This window comes from Nannospalax galili, unplaced genomic scaffold, assembly GCF_000622305.1.
Source record: "Nannospalax galili isolate Female #2095 unplaced genomic scaffold, S.galili_v1.0 scaffold189, whole genome shotgun sequence".
Classification (NCBI taxonomy): Eukaryota; Metazoa; Chordata; class Mammalia; order Rodentia; family Spalacidae; genus Nannospalax; species Nannospalax galili.
In genome coordinates this window covers 91,677-114,927 of record NW_008360331.1, presented here as the reverse complement: position 1 = coordinate 114,927, position 23,251 = coordinate 91,677, and the positions used below count along the sequence as shown (strand labels likewise).

At 38.1% G+C, this 23,251-nt stretch overlaps 1 protein-coding gene across 1 annotated transcript in view; it reads right to left on the bottom strand.

Annotated features, from left to right (window-relative positions):
- Nucleotides 1–8,415: 8,415 nt before the first annotated feature.
- The window catches only part of Tacr3 (tachykinin receptor 3), a 33,730-nt gene continuing 18,894 nt past the window's right edge, over nucleotides 8,416–23,251 (bottom strand). Inside the window, exon 2 of the mRNA XM_017796374.1 lies at nucleotides 8,416–8,608. Within this exon, the coding sequence (XP_017651863.1) occupies nucleotides 8,416–8,608 (193 nt within the window). The remainder of the gene's footprint in view (nucleotides 8,609–23,251) is intronic.

Sequence of the window (23,251 nt, the reverse complement as noted above, 5' to 3'; positions counted from 1 at the left end):
TCATGTTAATAATTTTTCTCTGTGACTTTGACATGTGAATTTCTTTTGTAGTTCTGATTCTTGTGTGGGACTCAAGCCTTCCTTTGTTGAGTTTAGATCTGCTTTTTATTGTAAACTTTATGTGCCTTTGTGGTTTACTTGTTGGGCATGCAAAGCTGGTTGGGCTAGGCTTCAGGTTCTCTTTTTTGATTTTATGTTGGAGTGGCCTAACTGCTTTTGTCTTTAGGAGTTCCCACAGAGATCCAAGTGAGATGAGGCTCAGATGATGTCAGGCTTTCTCCTAAGGTATGGGTCCCTCCAGGAAAGATGCTATCCTCAAGAATTTGGGGGCTGGCCTGGCCTGGGAGAAGGGCCCAGGATAAATGCTGGTCTCAGGAAGCTTGTGGCTGTGCCACCCAGGGAAGTAAAGGAGGTGAGGGACGGACCATGCCTAGAGTGTTTCTGGGGCCTCCAGGGAGAAAAAGCGTTGCTCCCAATGCAAAGGATCAGGAAGCAGTGGCGGCTCTGGGCTGAGAGGTTACCCCTGGTGTCTGGGGTGCCAAGACAAGAAATGGGCCTGTACCCAGCCTACGAGGAGAGACTCAGCAGGGGTGCTGGGAGGGTGAAAGAGGCTGGGGAGTCAAGGTGTGCTGGGCATGCTTGACTTACCCAGGGAAGGTGCTGGTACCTGGACACTGGAGGCTGTGCAGCCCAGGAAGCAAAGAGGAGATGTGTTTATTTTTATACATGTGTTTTTGAAACTCAGTCAACAGTTGTCAATCTTTTATCTTTAAAATAAGTATTTATTGAGAATTTCATACATGCGTATAAGGCCTTTTGATCAAGTCCATGTCCACTCACTCCCCTCCAATGCCTCCCATATCTCCCCATGGCTTTTTTTCTGATAACTTCGTGTATTCTTTCTTCTTCTTTAATTTTTTATGGGGATTTTGGCTACTCTAGCATTCCCCCCTCTGAAGAGGTAACCCTAAAATGTTTTAAGGATTAGATACAAGCTCCCAAATACTTTCAACATCTTTGGCCTTTGCAACAGAGTATGTTGCTAAGGGGCCCAAGGACATTTTGACTTTTAGCCAAGAAACTGGCTACTTTTCTTTGGGGTCTTTTTGTCTAACTGCCTAGACAATTCTTACCTCCTATTCTTATCACACCATCCTCTGAAGAGGTTACCCAAATTACCAATAGGGAATCGGATGCAGACCACTCTGGCTTCTTCCATTTTTAAAAGGCTAGCTCAAAGTAGCTTAGGCAATTGTTTTCCTAAATAGTCATGATTAATTTGTACCATTATAGTCAATACTTTTGTATCTTGTCCCAAGCCCAATCTGTATTATAAATGATGATTCTCTGCATATAAGATTTACATATTTGACCATATGAAAAATATAAGCTATTTATGATTATTAGAAAAAACATATTTCAAAATATACCAGGATAAAATTTTAATTTTATATGCATACAATTACCATGTGTCAGCCAAAATAAATTCAGTGGCCATTTAAAAAAATGTTTTATTTATTATTTTTATTTTATGTGTATGACTGTATTGCCTGTATGCATGTGAATACACCTATGTTATGCAATGCCACGGAGGTCAGAAGAGGGCTTCAGAATCCCCTGGAACTGGAGTTAAGGACGGTTCGTAGCCGCTGTAACTTCTGAGCCATCAGTGGCCATTTTTTAAAGCAGGAAGTAATGAAGTTCTATCTCTACTTTAAAATATGAGGTAAAATGTATGTTACTGTGCAGACAGGGGTAGTTATACCATGAATAAACTGTGGAAAAAATCCAAGGTCTAGGTGACTTGCTATGAGATGCCAGTAGCTGGGATGTCATCTTGTATTACTTCAATTCAGAACAAAAATCTGAGAGAAAGATTATTGGATCAGAACTTCTAAGGATCCCTTTTCTGAAATAGTCTAGACTGATCATAGTCCCAGTTTGAACTGGCATTTCTACTTTGAAATTGTAGAGCAATGAAGTCAAAGGATAATGTTTTTGCTTTATGCTCACCAGTAATGGTAAAAAAAAAAAAAGAAAGAGAGAACCAAACTTGGTCTTGGTTTTTTTTTCTCTGGGACTTTACATTTAAAACTAGAAGGATAACAAAACACTTGCATTTCTTCCTAGAAAAATGTTACATATGTATGAAGAAAAGAATTAGAATCTATAATTACTACGCTGATTTTAATTTGAAAGTAAACAAGGGAAAACGATTAAAAAAAAGTTATCTAAACCAATAACAAGAAAGCAAAGGCAGTGAGCTAAGTAGGCAACACAAAGCATTCTGAATTCTGAAGAACATCACATCAACGATTGAAAGTGAGGACTCAAAGCACACAGTCAGTCATTCAGAAGAGTGCCTTTCAGTTTGCTTTTTCTTTTATCTTTTTTTCCTTTTTTATTACTTTTTTTTTTTGGACACCGGGTCTCACTATAGCTCACACTGGACTGCAACAGTGTAGGCCAGGGTGGCTTCCAGCTTGCAACAGTCCTCCTGCTCCAGACATCCGGGTGCTGGGACTGCAGATGTGAGCCATAACATTCAGCTTGTTTTTGTGTTTTCAGACAAGATATGGCTGTGCTGTTAAGTGTGGCCTTAAACTTATGATTTTCCTCCCTATATGATGGGGTTAAGGAAAGAATTTTTTTTACAAGATGAGAAAGATATTTGAAAATAAAAGTTAAAATTATAAAGTAGCCCTGGTGAGTTGGCTTAGTGGGTAAGTGCACTTGCTATGCAAGCCTGATGGTCTGAGTTTGATCCCTAACACCCACATAAAGACGGAAGGAGAGACCCAACTCCTGGAAGTTGTCCTACAGCCCCTGCACAGACACTTAGCATACAAATGCCTTTACTTACACACACCAGACACAGGCACACACTATAGAAAAATAACAATTAAAAAGTAAAATTCAAAGAAATTACAAAGGAAATAAAGATAGTCATATAAAATAAGCATATTTAATGTTCTCAGTTTTAGGATTTTTAGGTGTTAGAGGAATAGTCTGATTGTTTTACACATCATTTTTAAGGTGAGTTTTTGAAAGGTAGATAAATTATAATATATATTTCATATATGTATGTAGTCAGAAATGAGTAAATTGATTTGGAAAAAATCCTGTTTACTTCTGTTTTTATATACTAAAGATTGTGGTGAATCTTAAGTAGATGGAAGTATTGCTTGACATAGTTTGTCATTACTGAAGAGAAGAATTTGGTGTAAAAATGGAACCTGTTTGCTTGCTACATTACATTTTTTAAATTAGACTGGTCACTAACCAAACATTTGTGCATAAGAAGTTTTCAGATTCTAGAAAGATTTTAAAAGGTTTATCCATGTGGTTGGTATTAGTTCAATAAATAAACAGTCCCAAACAGAACAAGTAACAATTCCCGGCATGCTCATTAAATGACACAGAAAAACCATTTCTGAATAATTTTTAGGAATTTTCTTATTTAATGTGAGTTAGACATAACATTGAATGAGTTGTAGAATAGCACTAATGGAATTCTCATCCCTTAGGCAGACGCTGATGGTTGGCGATAAGGAGAAAGATTAGAGGAGGAAGAGAAAAAAGAGGAAGACAGAGGAGGGAGGGAAGGAAATGGAGGAGAAAGGAGGTCCAGGACAGAATTATAGAATGTCTAACTGTCTAGAGCCATGTCATTCTTGTGATAAAAGCAATTTTGAACAGATTACAGAGTACAGCAGAGGCACTCTTTTCAATCAAGGTATAAAGCAGCCCCAACTGTAGAAATGAAATCAGCTTGGATTCCTTTTGAAGTGAAAGTCTGATAATTTCTATGAAGTAACTGAGACTGCTCTGCAAAAAGTGATTAAAAATTAGCTCATGGGACTGGAGAGATGGGACAGAGCTTAGGAGCACTGGCTGCTCGTTTAGAGGACTTGAGTTTGGTTCTCAGTATCCACATGGCAGCCAACAACCTCCTGTAAATCCAGTTCCAGGGGGTCCAATTTCCTCATCTGCCCTCATGACATTGCACACATGGTGCAATCACATACTTTCAGGCAAAATACTCATACACACAAAAATAAAAATAAATAAATACAACTTAATAGCTCATATGTAAAGGTGCAATTATTCTTTTTTAGGTTGATAGTGGATATCATTCAGGGACTGGTTTCTAGAAGAATGACAGCAACAACGAGGTGGCCTGCTAAGATGGAATTGTATATTAAAGGAAGACAGAATCGATACAGAGGGAGAGAGAGCTGCTGGATGAGATACAGGTATGAAAACTTATTCTACTGACTGTTAACTTCTGTCTGGTCTCTCACACGTCTTCCCTGGCTCCTGGAATGCTGTTTCCCACCAGAAGTTCCTCTGAGATGGGCATTCCCATTCTCCCCTTTGAGTCTTCCTTTTTTAAATTGAACTTTTATGAATTTCATACAATAAATTTTGATGATATTTAGATCCCCTCCTGTAGCCTGAAAATGACTTATTCCTCCCAGAGTTCTGAAGAGGCATGGGCTAGCACAGAGCACCCTGGGAAGAAGGGTGGAGCCTAGCATGGGGAAAGATTGGAACAAAAGGATTTGGCGCCATACTGGGAAGCAGGGAAGAGGGAGCAGGTGAGCCAGCCTGCCCTGGACCCTGTGGGGTGCCCGGGGACCTCGAGAGAACCCAGTGGACCCCTCACAGAACTCTGTGGGGTGAGTGGGCATGCAGGCCATGAGATGAGTCAGACCATGGGCAAAAGCGATCCAGAACGGCAGGCCGAGCTGCACAGAGCTGGGTGCTGGGTGTTGGGTGTTCGTTTCTTTGTAAGTCTCTCCCCTCCCCTCCCAAAGGTATAAACTATGCAAGATTCAGATTTAAAAAAAAAAAAGAATTTTGGAATGAAATACATGGGACTTTGCCTTTTTTATCATAATAAAAATGTCAACAATTATGTTTACCTTATCTCTAGGTTCTCATTTTAAAGACCTATCAAAATATCTTGCATTGTATCCTACAGGCATGTTTCAAACATCCTTTGTTAATCTTTGTTTTGTGTCTGAAAATCATATGACTGATTTATTCTTTTAATTTATATGTATTTCCTTCACTAGAATCAAGGATGAGTGCCTTTTCTAGGCTGGACACCTTGTCTAGAAACTGCTGCTTAACCTGGTGAATTTTATCCATAAAGCAAATGGATGGGACAGTACAAGTCAGTCTACTAGCATGTATTTTCTTCCATGGGAGACTATTCTATATATTTCTGTGATATCAAATGTTTGAAAGAATTTTTCCATTCAAATGAGAAAAAGTAAGTAGATCCTCTGAGCCACACTGAACACACAAGTTACTTTAGATTTTCAGAAAGTCAGGTAAAAATATTTGCATTCACAACTCCACAGTCACCGTGTATTTGACCACATTTTTAACTTGATGGATCACATATAGACATACCAGTCACAGTAAACATATGATGCTACAAATCACCAGACTTAACTGTAGGATTATATGCCTTTAAATAAAGAGTATAGGAGTTCATTAGGGAGGGTTGTGGCCATAACTTATAATATCACAGCCTGTACACAATTTCACATATTTTTTTCATGGCTTCTACTGTATTTAAAGACTTTAATTAATGTGTTTATTGTAACACTCTTATTTATAAACTGTGGTTTCCTTGTTAATTAAACTTCCTTGCCTAGCTGCTTCCTAGTAGCAAAGTATTGACTTAATGTTAATGGGGGAAGTAACTCATTCACTAAATAATTTAAGAATGGTAACATTATCATACAGCTAAGATTTATTAACAACAGTGGATACAGTAAAGCACTCATATTACTAACTCTGCCTAATTTCCCTTTAATAAGTACGTTCTAATATGTCTTTTAAACATTTTATGTATATAAGTGTTTTCCCTGGATGTATGTAAGTGTACCTTTTCAGTGCAATTCTCATAGAGGCCAGAGGAAGGGGTAGGTTCCCCTGGAACTGGAGTTACCAACAGTTGTTGGCTGCCATGTGGGTGCTACAAACCATCACCCCTGTGTTGGTGCTAGGAACTGAACTTTAGTCTTCTGGAAAAGTAGCCAGTGCTCTTAACCAGGAGCCATCTCTCTAGCCCCACCACCACTTATTTTAGTAAGTCTGGAGTTTTGAGAGAGCAGAGTTGGATAAAATCGTTGTTTAAAAGATCACCACCATTGTTAGCAGTTGTTATTTATAAAGGTCATCCAAAAGAGGAAACTAGGCATTTTATTGAAATTGAAGTTTAAATGATCAGAACAAATCAATTATACAATTATTTTTTCTCTTTTGCTTTTCATAATTAAAGTAGACCTCAAATACGAAATTCTCACTGCTCTCTTGCAAAATGGCATTTCTATTCCCTTTCTAATCTAGTGTTGAGGGTTTTTTTTTCATGCTGAAATGATAAATACAAATAAATGAAAGGAAAACAAAATTAAAGCACCTACCAGGACTTCCTTTCACTTTACCCAGGGTTCCTAAAAGAGCAATCAACACATTGGGCATTGGTTCTTCTTTTCTCCCTCCTCAGTCAATAACACCCTGCTGTCCTATGCGCATAGCTTTCAGCTTTTATCACTTCCTTTTTCAAATGCGACTGCAAATTCAAATAGAAGCCACCCAGTTTCCAATTAAAACCCTTTGACTATTAGGAAGAGCTGTGAGCATGACCTATAATATCACAGCCTATATACAATTTTATACATGTTTTTCTTGAGTAGGGAGGGAGGAGGCTGATGGGAGAAAAAAGAATAGAGATGTATGAATCTCAGGGGGCTGGGAAACTTAGAATGACAAGTGATGCCCTTGAAACCCTATGAGAAAAGTAAGTACAGTGTCCAAACATTAGTGCATATGTATACCTGAAAGCTGCTTGGAAAGGAACACAGTGCCACACAGAAGAGATCTCCCTTAGAGTGGTTGGTGAGCATGGTCCAGGAGATTCCCAAAATAACACAGGTTATTGCCAAGCCTCTTGGTTATTTCCCAGAACTAGGGGATAAAGCTCTACTGTTGAGGACAGGACATACTTAGGGTACAGGACATGAAACAATGGAGCAAGAACTGACCTGGAAGCCTTCTAACCGAAGTTTGGCTATCATAATGCTAGAGGATGATATGCAAACTACCAAGGGAGAAAAACAATCAATGATCCAACCCAGCCCTAAAGCCTGATAACCATATTGACTGGCATGGCAAACTACCTCTATTGGAGCAGCAGTGGCCCTGTTATCTGGGGGGCAATCAACTTGGACTTGAAGCCCTCTCAGGTGGGGCAGGAGCTCATGTGTGGCACTGTAAACTCAGCCAAATACACATGGCAGGAGGGGACATAGATCTTAGAGAAAACCCTATCTCTTTCATATCTCAAGACAAATGAAACTTCTTACTATATGCTAAATATTGATCCTTATATTTACAGACAAGCATACTGCACGGCAGTCATCAAAGAAACTTCTTTTTGCAACAGACGGAAGGAAGCTAATGCAGAATTGCACATCTGGTCAGACACAGAGAATATATGTCTGAGAGATGCCAAGTACTAGGTGACACATCTAGAGTTGAACCTCTACAACTAAGGCATGTAGAACATAACAGAATAAGGGGTAGAGAGAAAACTAATGCATCCCTCAATTCTCACCAGTAACGCTTCCTCATACAACAGAGCGTGATGCACACAGAAGGGCACAACTATCTAAGTTTTAAAGAATAAGAGACTTCAGAATGTAGGATAGGACTCCTATATGGAACCTCATCCATTCACAGCTTAGGGACCTTTGTGGAAGAGGAGGCGGAAAGATTGTAAGATCCAAGGCTGGTTCACGAACATAGGGAAGCAGAGGCTTCCAGGCCACTGGAGGCTTGCTCATGTGAGCTTGTGGCAACGGTGGCATTGAGCACAGGACCCGTATCAACTCAATATAACAAGGGCCCAAAGGGGAGGAGAGAAATAGATGGTGGGCCAACACTAGACTGAGAACTATTTGAGATTGAATGCTGTTGCGTGAAAGAGAGTATGATTTACGTACGATCACTGGATGGGCTGACTAGATTCCAGTGGATGCATTTACACTGAGGGACATTTGGGTACAATTGCCTGAATGAGTAGGACTTGGCATGTATGGCAGAATGCATGAGGTTTGGTGGGGATACAGGGAAGGCATGGATGGGGGAGAGGGTCTAAATTTGATTAAGAATTGTTGTATGAAATTTTAAAAGTTTAATAAAAATATTTAAAAATCCTTCGTGGCCTTTACAATCAACTTATCATATTGTGATGTATTTTTACATTTTTCCCACAAGTCATATGAGAGCCCTGAAAGCAGTCTGTATCTTAATTACATAATCCCTCCCTCCACCCAAATCTCCATTTACTTAAATGTTGATAGATTGAGTTGAAAATCATTAAGGAGAATTAACTTACGTGAAATGTTGCTTGGGACCTTCTGGCCACTGCACATAGCAAAGGGTGCGGCCCGGCATGACCTTAATTTTGGAATAAAGACACTGAGGGAAGGCAAGGAGAAACGCTAGAATCCAAATACTTCCAATGACGATCTTGGTGGCTGTGGCAGACAGTCTGGGTTTCAAAGGATCAATAATGGCCATATACCTGTATAAGAGAAACAAGTGCATTTTGTTAGTTCTTTAGATATTGGAATTTAAAATAGAATATCAAAGATGTTTTAATAGATAGATCTGTCTCTCAGTACACAGTTGATAAGCATTTCACATTGAGAAGCAGCATATATAATAATGGCAGTGGCTCGGGTCTCAACAGATCTAGGGTCAAATCCTACCCTGAGATTTACCTAACCAATTGAACCTCGGCTTCATTATTTTTAAAATAGATATAAGAAACCTACTTCTCAGGGGGGGCAGGAAAGATTAACAGAACAGTGTCAGTGGAACTATTGATTGCTTGGTGCTGTGCCTAGCACATTATCTGAATTCATAAACATCTACTGAATTGAATGCAAAAAGCATCTACTGAATACTGGAAAATACTAGTTCAATACTGCAAGAGCTCCCTTTTTCTTGTTTTTTATTTTGTCAGAGCTGAGAACTGAACATGGGTCCCCACCACTGTTGGCTGCACAAATGCTTTGCCACTGAGCCATAGCCCCTCAATTATCATTTCCTTTTCTGTCTCTGTAGGCTTAATAGAGAATTCTTGTCAGGTAACATGAATAATACCTGTATGACTGCCAAGGATAGAGAAGCCCTGCGAATAATATGGCCTACACACCCATAAAGAAGCAATTCTGGGATTCAGGTATATGACCAAGTCAAGCTTGAAGGAGGCTAGGCTTCATATTATCCAGCAAGTTCAATTTATACTGCATCATGGAAAACTTGATGGCGTTTATTATATGTCTGCACAAAACACAGTTATAGAGAAATGTTTTTGAGGCTGCAAATGATGTACATATGACTATTGTAGGACAACTTTTTGGAAAATTGGGAATTCACTCAATATGGTAAGAAAAGTCATTTTATTCTTGTAGTAAAGACAGTGGCTATATAGCTCAAATTTTCAATTTTCAATTGGATAAAATATAGTCAATTGACAGATTTTGGCTAGTGATTAGAGAAGAAATGGTATTTTTAAAATTAACTAACTTCATATTTCTGCAAATACAGCATAACATATTGTTTTATTTTTATTATTATCCATTTTCTGGTTTATAATATTTGTGTTTTTCAAAGCTTATACTTCTGTCTTGGGGTGACTATTAGTTAATCATAAAACATTACAAACTGGGGCTGGAAAGATGGCTCAGCGGTTAAGAACACTGGTTGTTCTTGCAGAAGATCTGGGTTCAAATCCCAGCACCCACGTGGCAACTAACAACTGTCCATAACTCCAGTCCCAGGGGATCCAACAGCCTCTTCTGACCTCCGCGGACATTGAACGACACGAGTGCACTTACCTACATGCACGAAATACACGCATACACATAAAATAAAAATAAATAAAATTAAAAGAAACATTACAACCTTAAGAATAAACATTTCAAAATAAGAATAATGCATCTATTCACTGCTATTTGTTTGTGTAATTATTAGTCATGATTAAATCTTTAAGTAGATATATTGGAAATTAAAAGTATTTTTAATAGTAACAAAATTTACCTGGATGGATATTCTTAAGTTAATATGTGTGACAACTAACAGACAAATGTGAATCCTAGATATAAGAATCACACTTGTCCTTCTAGGATCAGCTTGTTTCACATAGTTGCAGGATTCCACAGACATGAAGCATCTAAAATAGCTGAACTCATAGTACCAGAGAAGGGAATCATGGTGGCCAGAGGGAGAAGGACAGGGAGTTTTTACTTACTTGACACAAAGTTTCACTTCTACAAGTCAAAGATGTTCTAGAGATATTTCTTACCCTATAGTATCTATAGTTACAAAATGATATTAGGAACTTGAAAATGTGTTAAAAGGCTAAGTCTTATGCTGAGTGTTCTTACTCCAAAAATGAACTTCCCCTGACACACACGTAGAAAGCACAGGAAGTTTTGGGAGGTGTTGGATACATTTAATAACTTGATTATGGTGAGTGTATCATAGTTAACTACCTTGATCCAAATTCATTAGAATGAATACTTTAAATATGCCAATTACACCTTAATGAAGCTCAAAAGTAAAAAAAAAAAAAAAGCATGGCTATAAAAATGGTACCATGGGTTAAGAAAACAGAATGAACGATAAAATGAAAATAAAATGCACATTTGGAATGGTAGGCTATTTAAAATTCAAGCTCATGAAGATTATACTACCAATAATCACTGATTGCAAACACAGTCAGAAACTTTACAGTGTGCATTTAATGCCTAGAATAACTAGTTTCTCAAACTGGAAAACCCTTATCAATCTATGTGGATGAGAGAAAGAGGTAGAGTTCAATTATCTATGATCACCCTGATGGCTGTGAATGTCCAAATACTTGTGGAAGAGAAGTGAAAGAGATGTAAGTTATATCTTAGGAAGAATTAGAAGTAGCATTTTACCTTTAAAGCCAAAAGCATTTTTGTATAATGCTAAACCCTGAACTCAAGCTTGTAATAGTGGGATTGCAGGAAGGTGTGTTTGTGTCTCCACTGCCACTGCTGATAATTTACATAGTATTTATCAGTGCATTCTTCTACAGTTCCATGGGTGTTTCCAGAGCTAAGTTAATAGATTTTGCAGTACCCCTGAGCTGAGTGTGCCTCCATTTGGTCTCAATCTTGCTTTTTTGCTGACTCTGAAAGTTTATAAATACAATTCGGACATTTATAGTTGGTTTTATAAGCTTAGAGAACTGTCCAGGTTTTATAACACAGATAGTTCAACAATAAATGCCAAATTTCTCATTGATTCTTTTGGCTAGTTATTCTAACTTTATATAAATTATTTCCTGATAGGTAGACTATTACTTTGTTCAAATTATGTAATAATAAATTTATGTCCTAACAAAGTGGTATTTTAGTAAAAATATGAATCTTGAAACCTTAAATTTTGAAATTTTATTTTTATTTATTACTGGTGGTGGTGTGTGTGAGAGAGAGAGGGAGAAAGAGAGGGGGGCATACATGTGTGTCATGGTGTGTGTGTGCAAAAGTCAGAGAACATCTTTGTGGAGTCTGTTTGCCCCTTTAATTTAAGTGGTTTCTGGGGATTGAACTTAGTGTAGGTGGTCAGGCTTGCTTGATAAGCAGTTTTACTTGCTGAGCCATCTTGCCCTTTAAGCACTAAGAAGACATTTATTTTTGCCTTTCTCATCTATTTTTCTTTTTCTTTTTTAAAATTATTTTTATTTTATGTGTATGAGTGTATTGCCTTCATGTATGTGTGTGCACCCATTTCGGGCAATGCCACAGAGGTCAGAAGAGAGTATCGATTCCCCTGGAACTGGAGTTAAGGATGGTTCATAGCCTCCACGTGGGTGCTGGGAATCGAATCCAGGTCCTTTGCAAGAGCAATCAGTGCTCTTAACTGCTGAGACATCTCTTTAGCCCCTCTTGTCTGTTATTTAGTTAATGAAACATTAATTAGAACATGAGTGTGATATTCCAAACAGTGAAATAATACAGAAGGTGGGCAAATATAAGATTTAAATCACTCACAGTCTATGAAATAGGTGACAAATTAGTTCATTTTCTATTATTATAAGTTATAATTACCCCAATCTTGGTACTTTATAATGAAGAAAAGTTTACTTAGTTCATAGTGTTAGAGATCAGAGGGGTACTGTCAGTTGTTCAGTGCTAGTGAGTGTCTCATCACAATGGCAAGTGGCAAGTGCACTTGTGAAAGCGAGAGGTAACCTGGTGAGAAGGGAGGCAGCAAGAGAGGAGGGCCTTGTCTTGTTTTTTCCTAATAACCTCTCAAAGGAACTGATCAAGGTCCCTCAAGGACTGTGGGGTCAGTCCACCAAGGTCAACTAGGTCCTAGGGGACTCTGAGTCATCTCCTGAAGTGTCCTACAATTATAATGGTCATCAGTTCTCACCAGATGGACCCTAAGTAGTGTTGAGTCTACAAAGATAAGGATCGACACAGAGAAAAAATTTTCCTGTATACTTAAAGCAAGATCATGGTCAAGTTAAGCCTTTGACTCATCCTCATATATACATGGAATAACTGGTAAAAGGAAGGCCAAAGGAGCCAGAGGCTCTTCCAAAGCCCAAGTGACCCCTGAAGGCCAGATATACTTCTATTAATGGTAAAAAGAAATTAATTTTTAAAAACCAAGCAAAAACATAACTAAATGTTAAAATGATTGCTATATTTCTTTAATGATCTTTAACTAGAATTATACTCTTTGGGCATTAGGCTTAACCATAAAAGACATAATGTAGGCAAGTATTTGTCATTAAGGTTTTTCTCCTTGATAAGGAAAACACTACTCAAATATAGGCCATCATAACTTTTGTTGAATTTAACACTACAGTGCCTACCTGAAGCTGAGGAAAACAGGCCCACCCTCTTAAACGATGAGGCTAACTCTAAGAATATCTATTCTAACTATGAAATGCTCTTCTTTCTGGAAGATAATTGTAACATGCCATTGTGTACTCTGACCACCATGATAAATGAGGTCACTGGATATCCTGTCAAAGTCACAGGTTTCAGGAAAATTATCAAAACCGTCAGTACTGTCCCCATGAGACATTGCTGGACAATCCTATGAAATAAAACTGTGGAATTATATCTCCCTCTCAGACAGTCAGTTATAGAATGACATCTCCTTTTGTCCTCAACAGGAATGAGACCCAAATTTCACCAGGCAAGACTGTGGGTGTCCATGGTCAAGAATTGTGTCTGATACATGGGAAGTGGCATACATTGTTGGCAGAGAATGATTACATTGTTGCCCTTTCTGACTTCTCATATGCAGTCTCTAAGCATTTCCTCCACCCTGCAGGGCTCTGGTGCATGGTTCACCCAGCTGCACCCTTGTATCTCACCTTTGTAAATAAGATTTATGTTAACAATAATGTCAAAAATTTTCCTCATTAATCTTGTCTCTCAATGTTTCTCATGGGGATTTTATAGAAGAAACCCAGTAGTTGACTTCTAAATTTAAACTGACTGATAAAAAATTTCTCAAGCTCTTTGGTCAAACCAATGGCCTTCTCCACAATGCATTCCTTGCTGTGGACAGAGGTGACATAGATGTCATCAACCCAGTTGAATCCTGTGACAATGCATGCAAAGGGTTCTTTGGATGGTTTTCTTGCTTCCCCTTTTCCTCTCTAAAAGCAAAATTGTCTTTGTAAATATATTCTCAGTAGGAACTGTAGATATATGAACAATAGCACTTTATGTATGACACAGATGTTACCTTACCCACAAAGCATATCTCAAAGAGACATGCTGTTATCCCATGGCTGTCTTTCACTCAGACTCTCTGCCATCCACTACCTTTTTATCATGGTTCTTAAAACAGTCCCTTCTCATAAATACTCTGACCACTGGCCCTTTCTACATCATCCCCTTTTACAGCATAAAAAAGTTAGTCTATGCTCCCCAAACCCCAAGAGTGACTTGGGAGGGGCGATGAAGGACTAGGAACTAGCCATATTTTTGACAGGTAGATAGAGAAAAGGCCAATGATAAATAATAAATATGGCACACTCTGACTTAGTTTTGGTCTGAGCCAGTCTTAGGGGATCCTCCCGCAAGCGAAAAGGGCTTTTTTTTTCTGGCTAACTGGTCCAGATCAGTTTAGATGAGACCAAGTTCAGTTCTGAATGTATCTCAATGTGGAACTATGGCATTTTCAGCTCTCTCTTCTCTAAGTTAATCAGTGCAAAATTAAGGGAGGGCAGCCAGCCCCACACCACCAAAAATCCTTCTTGGGGCTTTGGATATTTTAGTTTCTGAATGCCCTCTTCACTTAGATCTCTCTCTCTCTCTCTCTCTCTCTCTCTCTCTCTCTCTCTCTCTCTCTCCACCCCCCTCCTCTATTTGTGTGTTTTTACTTTTAATAAAGTTTGTTACCAGCTGCTTTCTGCTATGTCTGAAATTTTTTCCCTGCCTTATAGTTCTTTAACTGGCAGAGAAAACAAACCCAACAAAGACCTCTAGATGGTAACACATTGAGGTCTTTACGGTGGGCCCTATTGAATATCATTGATGTCCTTATAAAAAGGTGAAATGTGGAAATACAGAGAGATGGGGAGAATGCACTTGAAGCTGGGGTTTGGAATGACATATTAGTGTGCTCAAGAGTATCCGAGATCATCAGCAGAATATCAAAATTTAGCAAGTGACAAGGACATTTCTCTAATGGTTTCTGAGAGAGTAGGGCGCAAACATCACCTTCATTACACAGTTCCAGTTTTCAGAACTGAGCACTCTAAATTTCTGTTGCTTTCAGTCTTCTAGTCTGCAGTATCATATGCTAATGTAGCTCTGGCAAGACGCACAGTGAATAGGGCTGGGAAAGAATTATACGTTTGAATAATTACGGATGACTGTATGTAAGGGGAGGTGGTGGTTGTGAAGTTATGGTGAAGATCTATGCAGATATTTTTGCATGCAAAATAATTAGTGTGATTTAACCAGGGGACAAGAATAATCAAATTTTCTCATTTTTGTTTATTAATTAGTATAGAAATTAATAGGTTTTATTATGGTCTTTTCATTTTACTTTGGCTGGCCCATCTTCAAGTCCTCCCCCATCCTTCTGCCAGTCTCTTGTTTGTTTCCTTTTACACCAACGTCTCCTTTTTTTCATGACCCATATATTCAATTGCCCTGTCCTTTAAAACCTCTTTCTTCCTCTCATGGACCCTTTCTAGTTTCATGACTTATGAGCGTAGTCACACCCAAAGCTAGGAACTGCCTATGAGGGAGAGCATTTGCCTTTTTAAGTCTAGGTTATCAATGGAAAAGAACTTATAGATCCAGGTTGTATGATGGTTGGAAAATGAACTGAGACAATCAGTCACCTGGAAGCTGCTTTGGTTTGGATGAGAGGTGATACCTCGAGGACCAGGTCTGGTCCCCAGAAACTGTGATTAGTGGATGGCTTGGTAAAAGACACTGTTGTAGAAAGGGAGACTGAGTTGGACAAAGAATTTTACTGCTGAAGACCAGTTTGAAACTGAGGATTAGGAGTTCATTTTGTCACCAACATTGCCTCTTCAGCCCCTTCCCCAGTGATAATAACCTACTGCGCAGTAGGAACGGAGCAAATGGATGCACAGGCTCACAAGAACAAAAATTCTTCGTACCTCTAGGGGAAAAAGATCAAATTAAGAATGATTTTACTGAAACAATTGTCAGCACTTTAGTCCAAACTTTAAGAAAACATCAATTAGTTGTTTTCTACAAATTTGAAGTTTTTCAGCACAGAATGCAGCCTTCAGATGATTAACTGATTGCTTCTCAGGAAAAGTTTCCCGAGGTGATATAGATTTCAGTGTCTTCTTGCTTGCTTCTAATGCAGCCCAGCTACATAACAATGGCTGCCCATGACTCAGAGTAACTCAGCATTTCAGCTGGTCTTGGGGTGCTACATTACTTTCTGCTTTAACAAATCACTCAAGAGATAAGCAACGTTTGCTTAAGTTGCATTTCCTAGGTAAAATGTATCTTTTTTCCCCATAGTATTTTAAAACAAGAATAAGATGATAAAATAATTATATATTTCCCAAAAGATTTCATTCATTATTTTATTTCCACCCCGTTTATTATTATTGCATGTGTGTGAGAGAGAACACATATGTGCTGTGGTGTATGTGTGGAGGTCAGAAGACACCTTTTGGGAATGAGTTCTCTCCTTCCACCATGGATTTTGGGGATTGAATGCAAGTTGTTGGGCTTGTTTTATAAGTGATTTTACCTGCTGAGCCATCTTGCAGGCCCTGTTTTAATAGATTTTAAAATAAATAAACATTTAATAAAATACCCACACTCATAAAGATGAGGGTGCACATGTAGTAAGAATTCAAAATCATCGACTGGGAAGAAGCAATTCAGTTGTTCATTTCATCAATTCAAAGATTATATGAAATAAAAAAATATATTCAAGAGTGTTAGATGATATCAAACATAGTAAACATTCAACCTTTGTGAATAAAAATAGTTATGGAGGTAAACCTAAATTTAAAATAAAGTTAACTTATTTAAAGTGATTCTTAGGTGTTGGGAATGGCATGCAAAGAAAAGGAAATTTGTCACTAAATTCTGATCTGACAATTTAAAAATATCTGCTTTTATTATTGTCCTTGGTCCTTCAGTACAAACCCATTTCAGCAGGGTAATGTGGTGTAGGTGACCTTCCTTCTATTCTCTCATTTTAATGCAAACGATGCTTTTTATCTATTTATTTTTATTTTACGTGTATAAGTGTCATGTCAGCATGTGTGTAAGTGCACCCGTGTTGTGCAATGCTCGTGGAAGCCAAAAAAAGGGTGTTGGATCCCCTGGAACTGGAGTTATGGACAGTTGTTAGTCACCGTGTGGGTACTAGGAATTGAACCTGGGTCCTCTGCAAGAGCAGTCAGTGCTCTTAAGTGCTTAGCCATCTCTCCAGCTTCTCTTATTTATAGTCTTATATCTTTTAATTAAGGTTGACTTGAGCACAAATTTCAACAAGAGTTTTAAAAGTTGCCTCTACTCAATCATTCATATAATAGATATTTTGTGGGGCCATCATATCTTGTTTCCAAGAGCTAGAACTGTAAACGATGTTAACTGAAAATATTCTCCAACTTCTCTCAAACCATGCCCTAAAGAAAATTAGAGTGCTCACTGTGGTGCTTAGGGAGGGCTGTAGGTGTAGTGGGAATCTGAAAATCTTCTCTTTGGTGACTTGTATAACTAGATGATTTAGGAACTTCAGAAATTTTATTAGTCTACTTTTATCTTAATCATTGATTACATATTTGTGAATTTAAATCTTCAAGCAATTAAGATCCATGTTGATTGACTAGCTTGCTATCTATGTCATATAAATATATATACAATATTCAGCCTCTGAAAACCTTCAGTTAGGCAGCTGGAGATATGATACAGCAGTTAAGAGTACTAGTTGCTCTTGCAGAAGACCCAGGTTCAAATCCCAGCAAACGTATTTCAGCTAACAGCCATCTGAGACCCACTTCTGGACTCCACAGGCTATGCACGACCCAGGTGCACTCACATACATGCAGGCGTAACACTCACATATGTAAAATAAGTAAACAAATAAAAAGATGTAAAAAACCATTCAGTTACCCAGGTAGTCATGCTTCGACAACAGTGGACGGGGTAGGTGAGAGCAGGGAATAACTCAGGCTGACAACTCGTACAGTACTGTTCTACATGTATGTGTGTTTATGCTAGAAATTAAAATGTAGATTCTACTTGATGCTCATGCAAACATTTCAGCCTCAAACTAATAGCCTTCACGTCTGTACTTTCAAATCTTCTATAATAGAGAATATTATGAGACATTCATATTAAAATGATAAAGTGGTATATTTTGGTCCTTGTGCTAATCAAATACTTAGTGCTAGTTGGATCACATGACAAGTGCTTTTGAGTTTTCAATCTATTCTTTGAAGAACAGATGGGTGATACTTCTTGTTAATATAGGTGTGCTTTGAGTTGTTTTTGCAGGAGCAATAAACTTTGACTAAACTTTTGTAACAGATATCCAGCTCCATTTTCTTTATTATTAACACCGTGCTTCTTTAAGGGTACAGAGTAGTTCTGGGTGAAAATAACAAGGAAAACAAAAATGAATCAGCCTACATAGACTTGAATACTTTTTTATCCTCAGCATGCAGAATTAACTTATTGATCTAGCAATAACGGTCACATAATATAAATAAAAATATGTTTAATCTACATCCATTTTTATTCTATTTGGATGAAAAGGAGTGTTTAAATTAGTTAGGAAGGGGGAAAACCCTGAGTGTGCCTAGTAAAAATGAAAGAATAGATATTACAGTAAGAAGCACTTTGGATACTTGTGTAAATAACAATCCATTGGAAGGTTCCACTTTAACTTAAGGAACATATTTTTCTCACCATCATTAAGTGAGCATATCATTGTAGCTATACACGTAATAGCCTCTCATATATACCTTACTGTCAACTTAGGAATAAAAATATGTTTAGCAGGCCAGCTTCTCAGTTCTCAGCATCTTTTACTTAGTTTATCTATCACCCTAAATTATTGGCAAAGCTATAGATTTTCCAGTTTTATTTTATCACCATGTGAGGATCTTTTTAACTCTCTAGATTGAAGAATATTAGTTTTTTCTCACTTAGGTTTAATAAAATTATTAGGAAGTTGAAAATTATTCCGTATAGCTACCTATTTGATGCCATAGCCTCAAAACTTCTCATAAAGAAATGCTAATTTGTTGGCACCATTCACAGTTGTTTCTCTAAGTTTAATTGCCTTCACCCTTAGGTGTTTTATTTCAATGGATTGGTTTTCTTGCTACTCTTGCTTACAAAACATAGCACTCTCTCCTGTTTTGTATTCATTTTAAACTGTTGAAATAGGACATTTAAAAATTCAGCACCAGGCCAGGCATGGTGGCACATGCCATTAAGCCTAGCACTTGGGAGGCAGAGGCAGGCAGATCTCTGTGAGTTCAAGGCCAGCCTGGTCTACAAAATGAGTTCCAGGACAGCTGGGGTTACAGGGGTTTGCACAAAAAAACCAAAAAAAAAAAAAAACAAAGTTGAGTCACCACACTCTTTGTGGATACTTTTATGAATTTTAATTGTGTGTGTGTGTGTGTGTGTGTGTGTGTGTGTGTGTGTGCCTACCAAGGACAGAGGCATGGGATTCTTTGAAGCTATAGTAAGAAGGAGTTGTGAACCACCTGATCTGGATTCTGGGAACCAAATTCTGGTCCTCTGGAAGAACAGTAAGGTCTGTCAACCACTGAGCTATGTCTAAAGCCCCACAATAAAGTGATTTCATATTAAAAGATTCACTTGCCAAGCTAAAGGTGAAACTAAATATTAAAACATGGGAAAGTCCAACACCCACTTTTGGCCTCTGCAGGTATTGCAGGCATGTGGTGCACTTATATATATGCAGGCAAAACACTCATACTTATAAAATTAAAATAAATAAATATGAATTTAAATGGTAGTTTTCTTAGAAGCAGGAGTGGCTATGTTATTGTTCTGGGTAGCTTTGATAATCATCTTGACAGATCTGAGAAGAGGGAACCTCAATTAAGACATTTCCTCTATTGGACTGGCCTGTGGCCATGTCTGTGAGGCATTTCCTTAATTACTTATTGATATAGGAGGGCCGAGCCCATTGTATGCACTGCCACTCCTGAGCAGGGGTCCTGAATTGTATAAGAGAGCAGGCTTTCTGTATAGAAAGACCAGAGGAGCAAGTCAGGAAGCACCTTTCCTTTCTGATCTGTGCTTCAATTCCAGGTTCCCACACTGAGTTCCAGCCCTGGCTTTCCTCACTGTCAGATTGTGACCTAAGAGTTATAAACTGAAATAACCCCTTTCCTCCCTGAGTTGGTTCTGGTCAGGGTTTTACCATAGGAATAGAAAATGGACTAGAACAATTATATTAGTGCAGTAAGCAAGATGCAAAGGGAAAAATATCACATGATTTCACTAAGAATGGGACAATGAGGGAGAGGAGAGAAGGAGCTCTAGAGAGGGGGACAATGAGACACAGATGTTATCAAAGAGGAAATGTGAAAGCAGGGACAGGAAAGGGAGGGTAATTCAGACAGAGGAGCAGAAATCAATAGATGTCTGAAAAAAGCATAGGACAATGTATTATTTAATATGCATACTTAAAGTATATATAACGTGTGTGTGTGTGTGTATGCATGTATATAACTGAAAGCTATCTAACAAAAATCCCAGTGCCATGAAAGGCAAGACTCTCTTTGAGTTATTGGTCAGCATGTCCCAGAGACTCCAAAAATAATAGAGGCTATTGTCATAGCCTCTTGGTTGCTCCCAGAACTGGAAGGTAAGACCCTATTGCAGAATGCACCACACACTTTGAATAAAAGACTTGGAGAAACTGAGCTGGCATTGGCCTGGAAACCTCTCCCCAGAGGATCAACTCTCATAGTATTGGAAATTGCAAGCTGACAAGGGAGAAAGTCTTATCCAGCTCTGGAGTCTATGAACTGAAACAATGACCAACCCAGAAAAATATTCCTACTGGTGCAATACTGGCACTTTTATCTTGAGAGTAATCAACGGCTGTATAATTGGACTGAAGGCCCTCTCAATAGTAGGGAATTCACGCCTGGTTCTATAAACTTGGACAAATGATTAGCGAGGTCATCAAACCTTAGAGGAGAACCTACTACTGCAACTTTCCTAAAGATTGTGCTAACCAGAGCACCAGGATAGCTGTTGCATAGTGTGCTGCATGAGAGAAAAGCTGAGGCCATGAACTCTCAACACTACGATTGTCTAAATAAGGCCTCCATCATGACAACACCATCTGACATGTCAGTGTAGTTGAAGGAATTTCAAAAGATCCCATGCCTAGGTGAAGAGCTGGGATGAGATATCCATTCAATCTCAAGTGATCTGCCTTAAGCATATTTACATATGAGCAGAACTAAATGAAATCACTATATTATAAATAAAGATATATATGTTACAATAATAATCAAAGAAGAGAAGGTGGTTGAGGAAAGACATGAGGGAGAGGTGGAGAGGATGCAGACACATTATTCATATACGAAGTTCTCAACAAATAAAATGTTAATAAAAATAAAAGGTTGTAGAAGGTGATTGTAACATGGTGGTTATAAGAGGCTGGGAGGGGAAGAGGAGGAGGTGGGGATAGGGGGAGGCTGAAAACAATCAGGTGTGACAATCAGGTAACAGCAAGAATTTCTGATGAGGAATTGTGTAGGAGGATGACTATATAGAACAATACTGTACTGCCCATTTCAAAAACCTACAAAGGATTGTGAAAATTGTCTTCATAAATAAGTGCTACGTATTTGCAGGGTTAGACATGTTAAAACTGATGTAAACATTTTGAATTGCATACCCATGTGGAAACAGCATGTGAAACTCCTATAATGTGTAAAGTATTTGTGTTTTTACACATCAATTGAAATAAATTAACTAAAAGGTTAAGGCAAGATTAAGAAAGCTGGAGTGGCTACATTATTATTAGTCAAAGAAGCTTCAGAACAATGAACATGACCAGAGAACAGATGCCAAGAATATATAATAATTCTAAGTGTATGTGATAATGCAACTTCATGATCTATGAAGTGAAAACTGACAGAACTGCATGGATGAGTATCCAAATCCACAGGTATTATAACTTTAGACTTCAGTTATTTTCTTGTAAAGTCACAAATCCCCAAGGAGAGGGATATATTTTGAGATGTGTTTGTCATTTTCAGGTATGATCAAGTGCACTTACTCTTAAGTAGACCATCTCACCCCGTGTCCTATTGAACATGGAACACATGAGGTATATGAGGCTGTTGTCATGAAACTTGGTATACTGTTTTTCAGTAAACTTTAAGAATTTTTACTGATTTTTAAGTTTTTTTTTTTTTTTGTGTGTGTATAGTGTGGGGATCAAATCCAGGGTCTTGTGCATGTTAGATAAGCACTCTACCACTAAGCCACATGCTAACACACAAAATTTTGATCAATAGATGAATTATACTCTAAAATAGTAATAAGAAGTATAATGTAGGGTTATAGAATCAGTAACATAGTCACTTATGATTACCACATTAGTCGATGTATAGTTTCACTATACATAGTTGTATATTGAATACTTTTATAAGACTGCCATCTTAGTAAGATTTTTGACACCAGAAACATCATATACATAGAAATATTACATTGCACTAGGAGTATTCAGCTTTCTATAGTCTTAGGAAGTCACCACTTTTGATGGTTTGAATGAGAATGTCCCCCATAGACTTAAAGTGTTTGAAGACTTGGTCAGTTAGTGGCACTGTTTTGGGAGGGTCATGAAACCTTTGGGAGGAGAGGTTATATTGGAGGAAGTATGCTACTGGGGGCAGGTTTTAAGTATATGTAACGTTGCTCATTTCCAGTTAGGCTCTCTCTGCCTCCTGTGCCTGCTTAAAAATGTGACCCCTCGGTTTTCTGCTCTGGTCACCTCTGTTGTCATACTTCCTCACTATGATGGACCCTTATCCTTCTAGAGCTGTAAGTCAAATAAACTCTTCCTTCTATCATTTGCCTTGGTCATGGTGTTTATCACAGCAACAGAAAAGCAACTAATACACCATTCTATACATGGTCCGTAACTGACTAGAATGTAATGTGACAGGATGCTTTCGTAGAATTCATGGACAGAAAATCAGTAAGTACTTGAAAGAACTGAAATACTACACAAACAGTAATAAAGAATAGAATAAGAATTTGAGAAGGAGCAAAGGGGGAATGTTCAAAGAATTGGAAGGGGGAGGAGGAGGGTGGAAATGATGCAAATATAGTACTCATGTATGAAATTACCAAAGAGTTAAAAAATTCTTAGATAACAATGGAATTAAACTACAAATCTGTAACATAGGTAACAGGATATTGTGAGAATTCTTTCCCTGGAAGATGAAAACATGTATCTACCCATTTTTTATAAGGCCCCAAGGACTAATTGTGAGGACTAATCCTGGGTGTCAGTTTGACTGAATCTGGGATTAACTGAAATGAGAGAGACCTTCTTGACTGGATCATTTGAAGTGGAAGATCCATCCTAAATGTGGGCGTGACCTTCTGATGGCGGCCTGTATAAAAGGCCA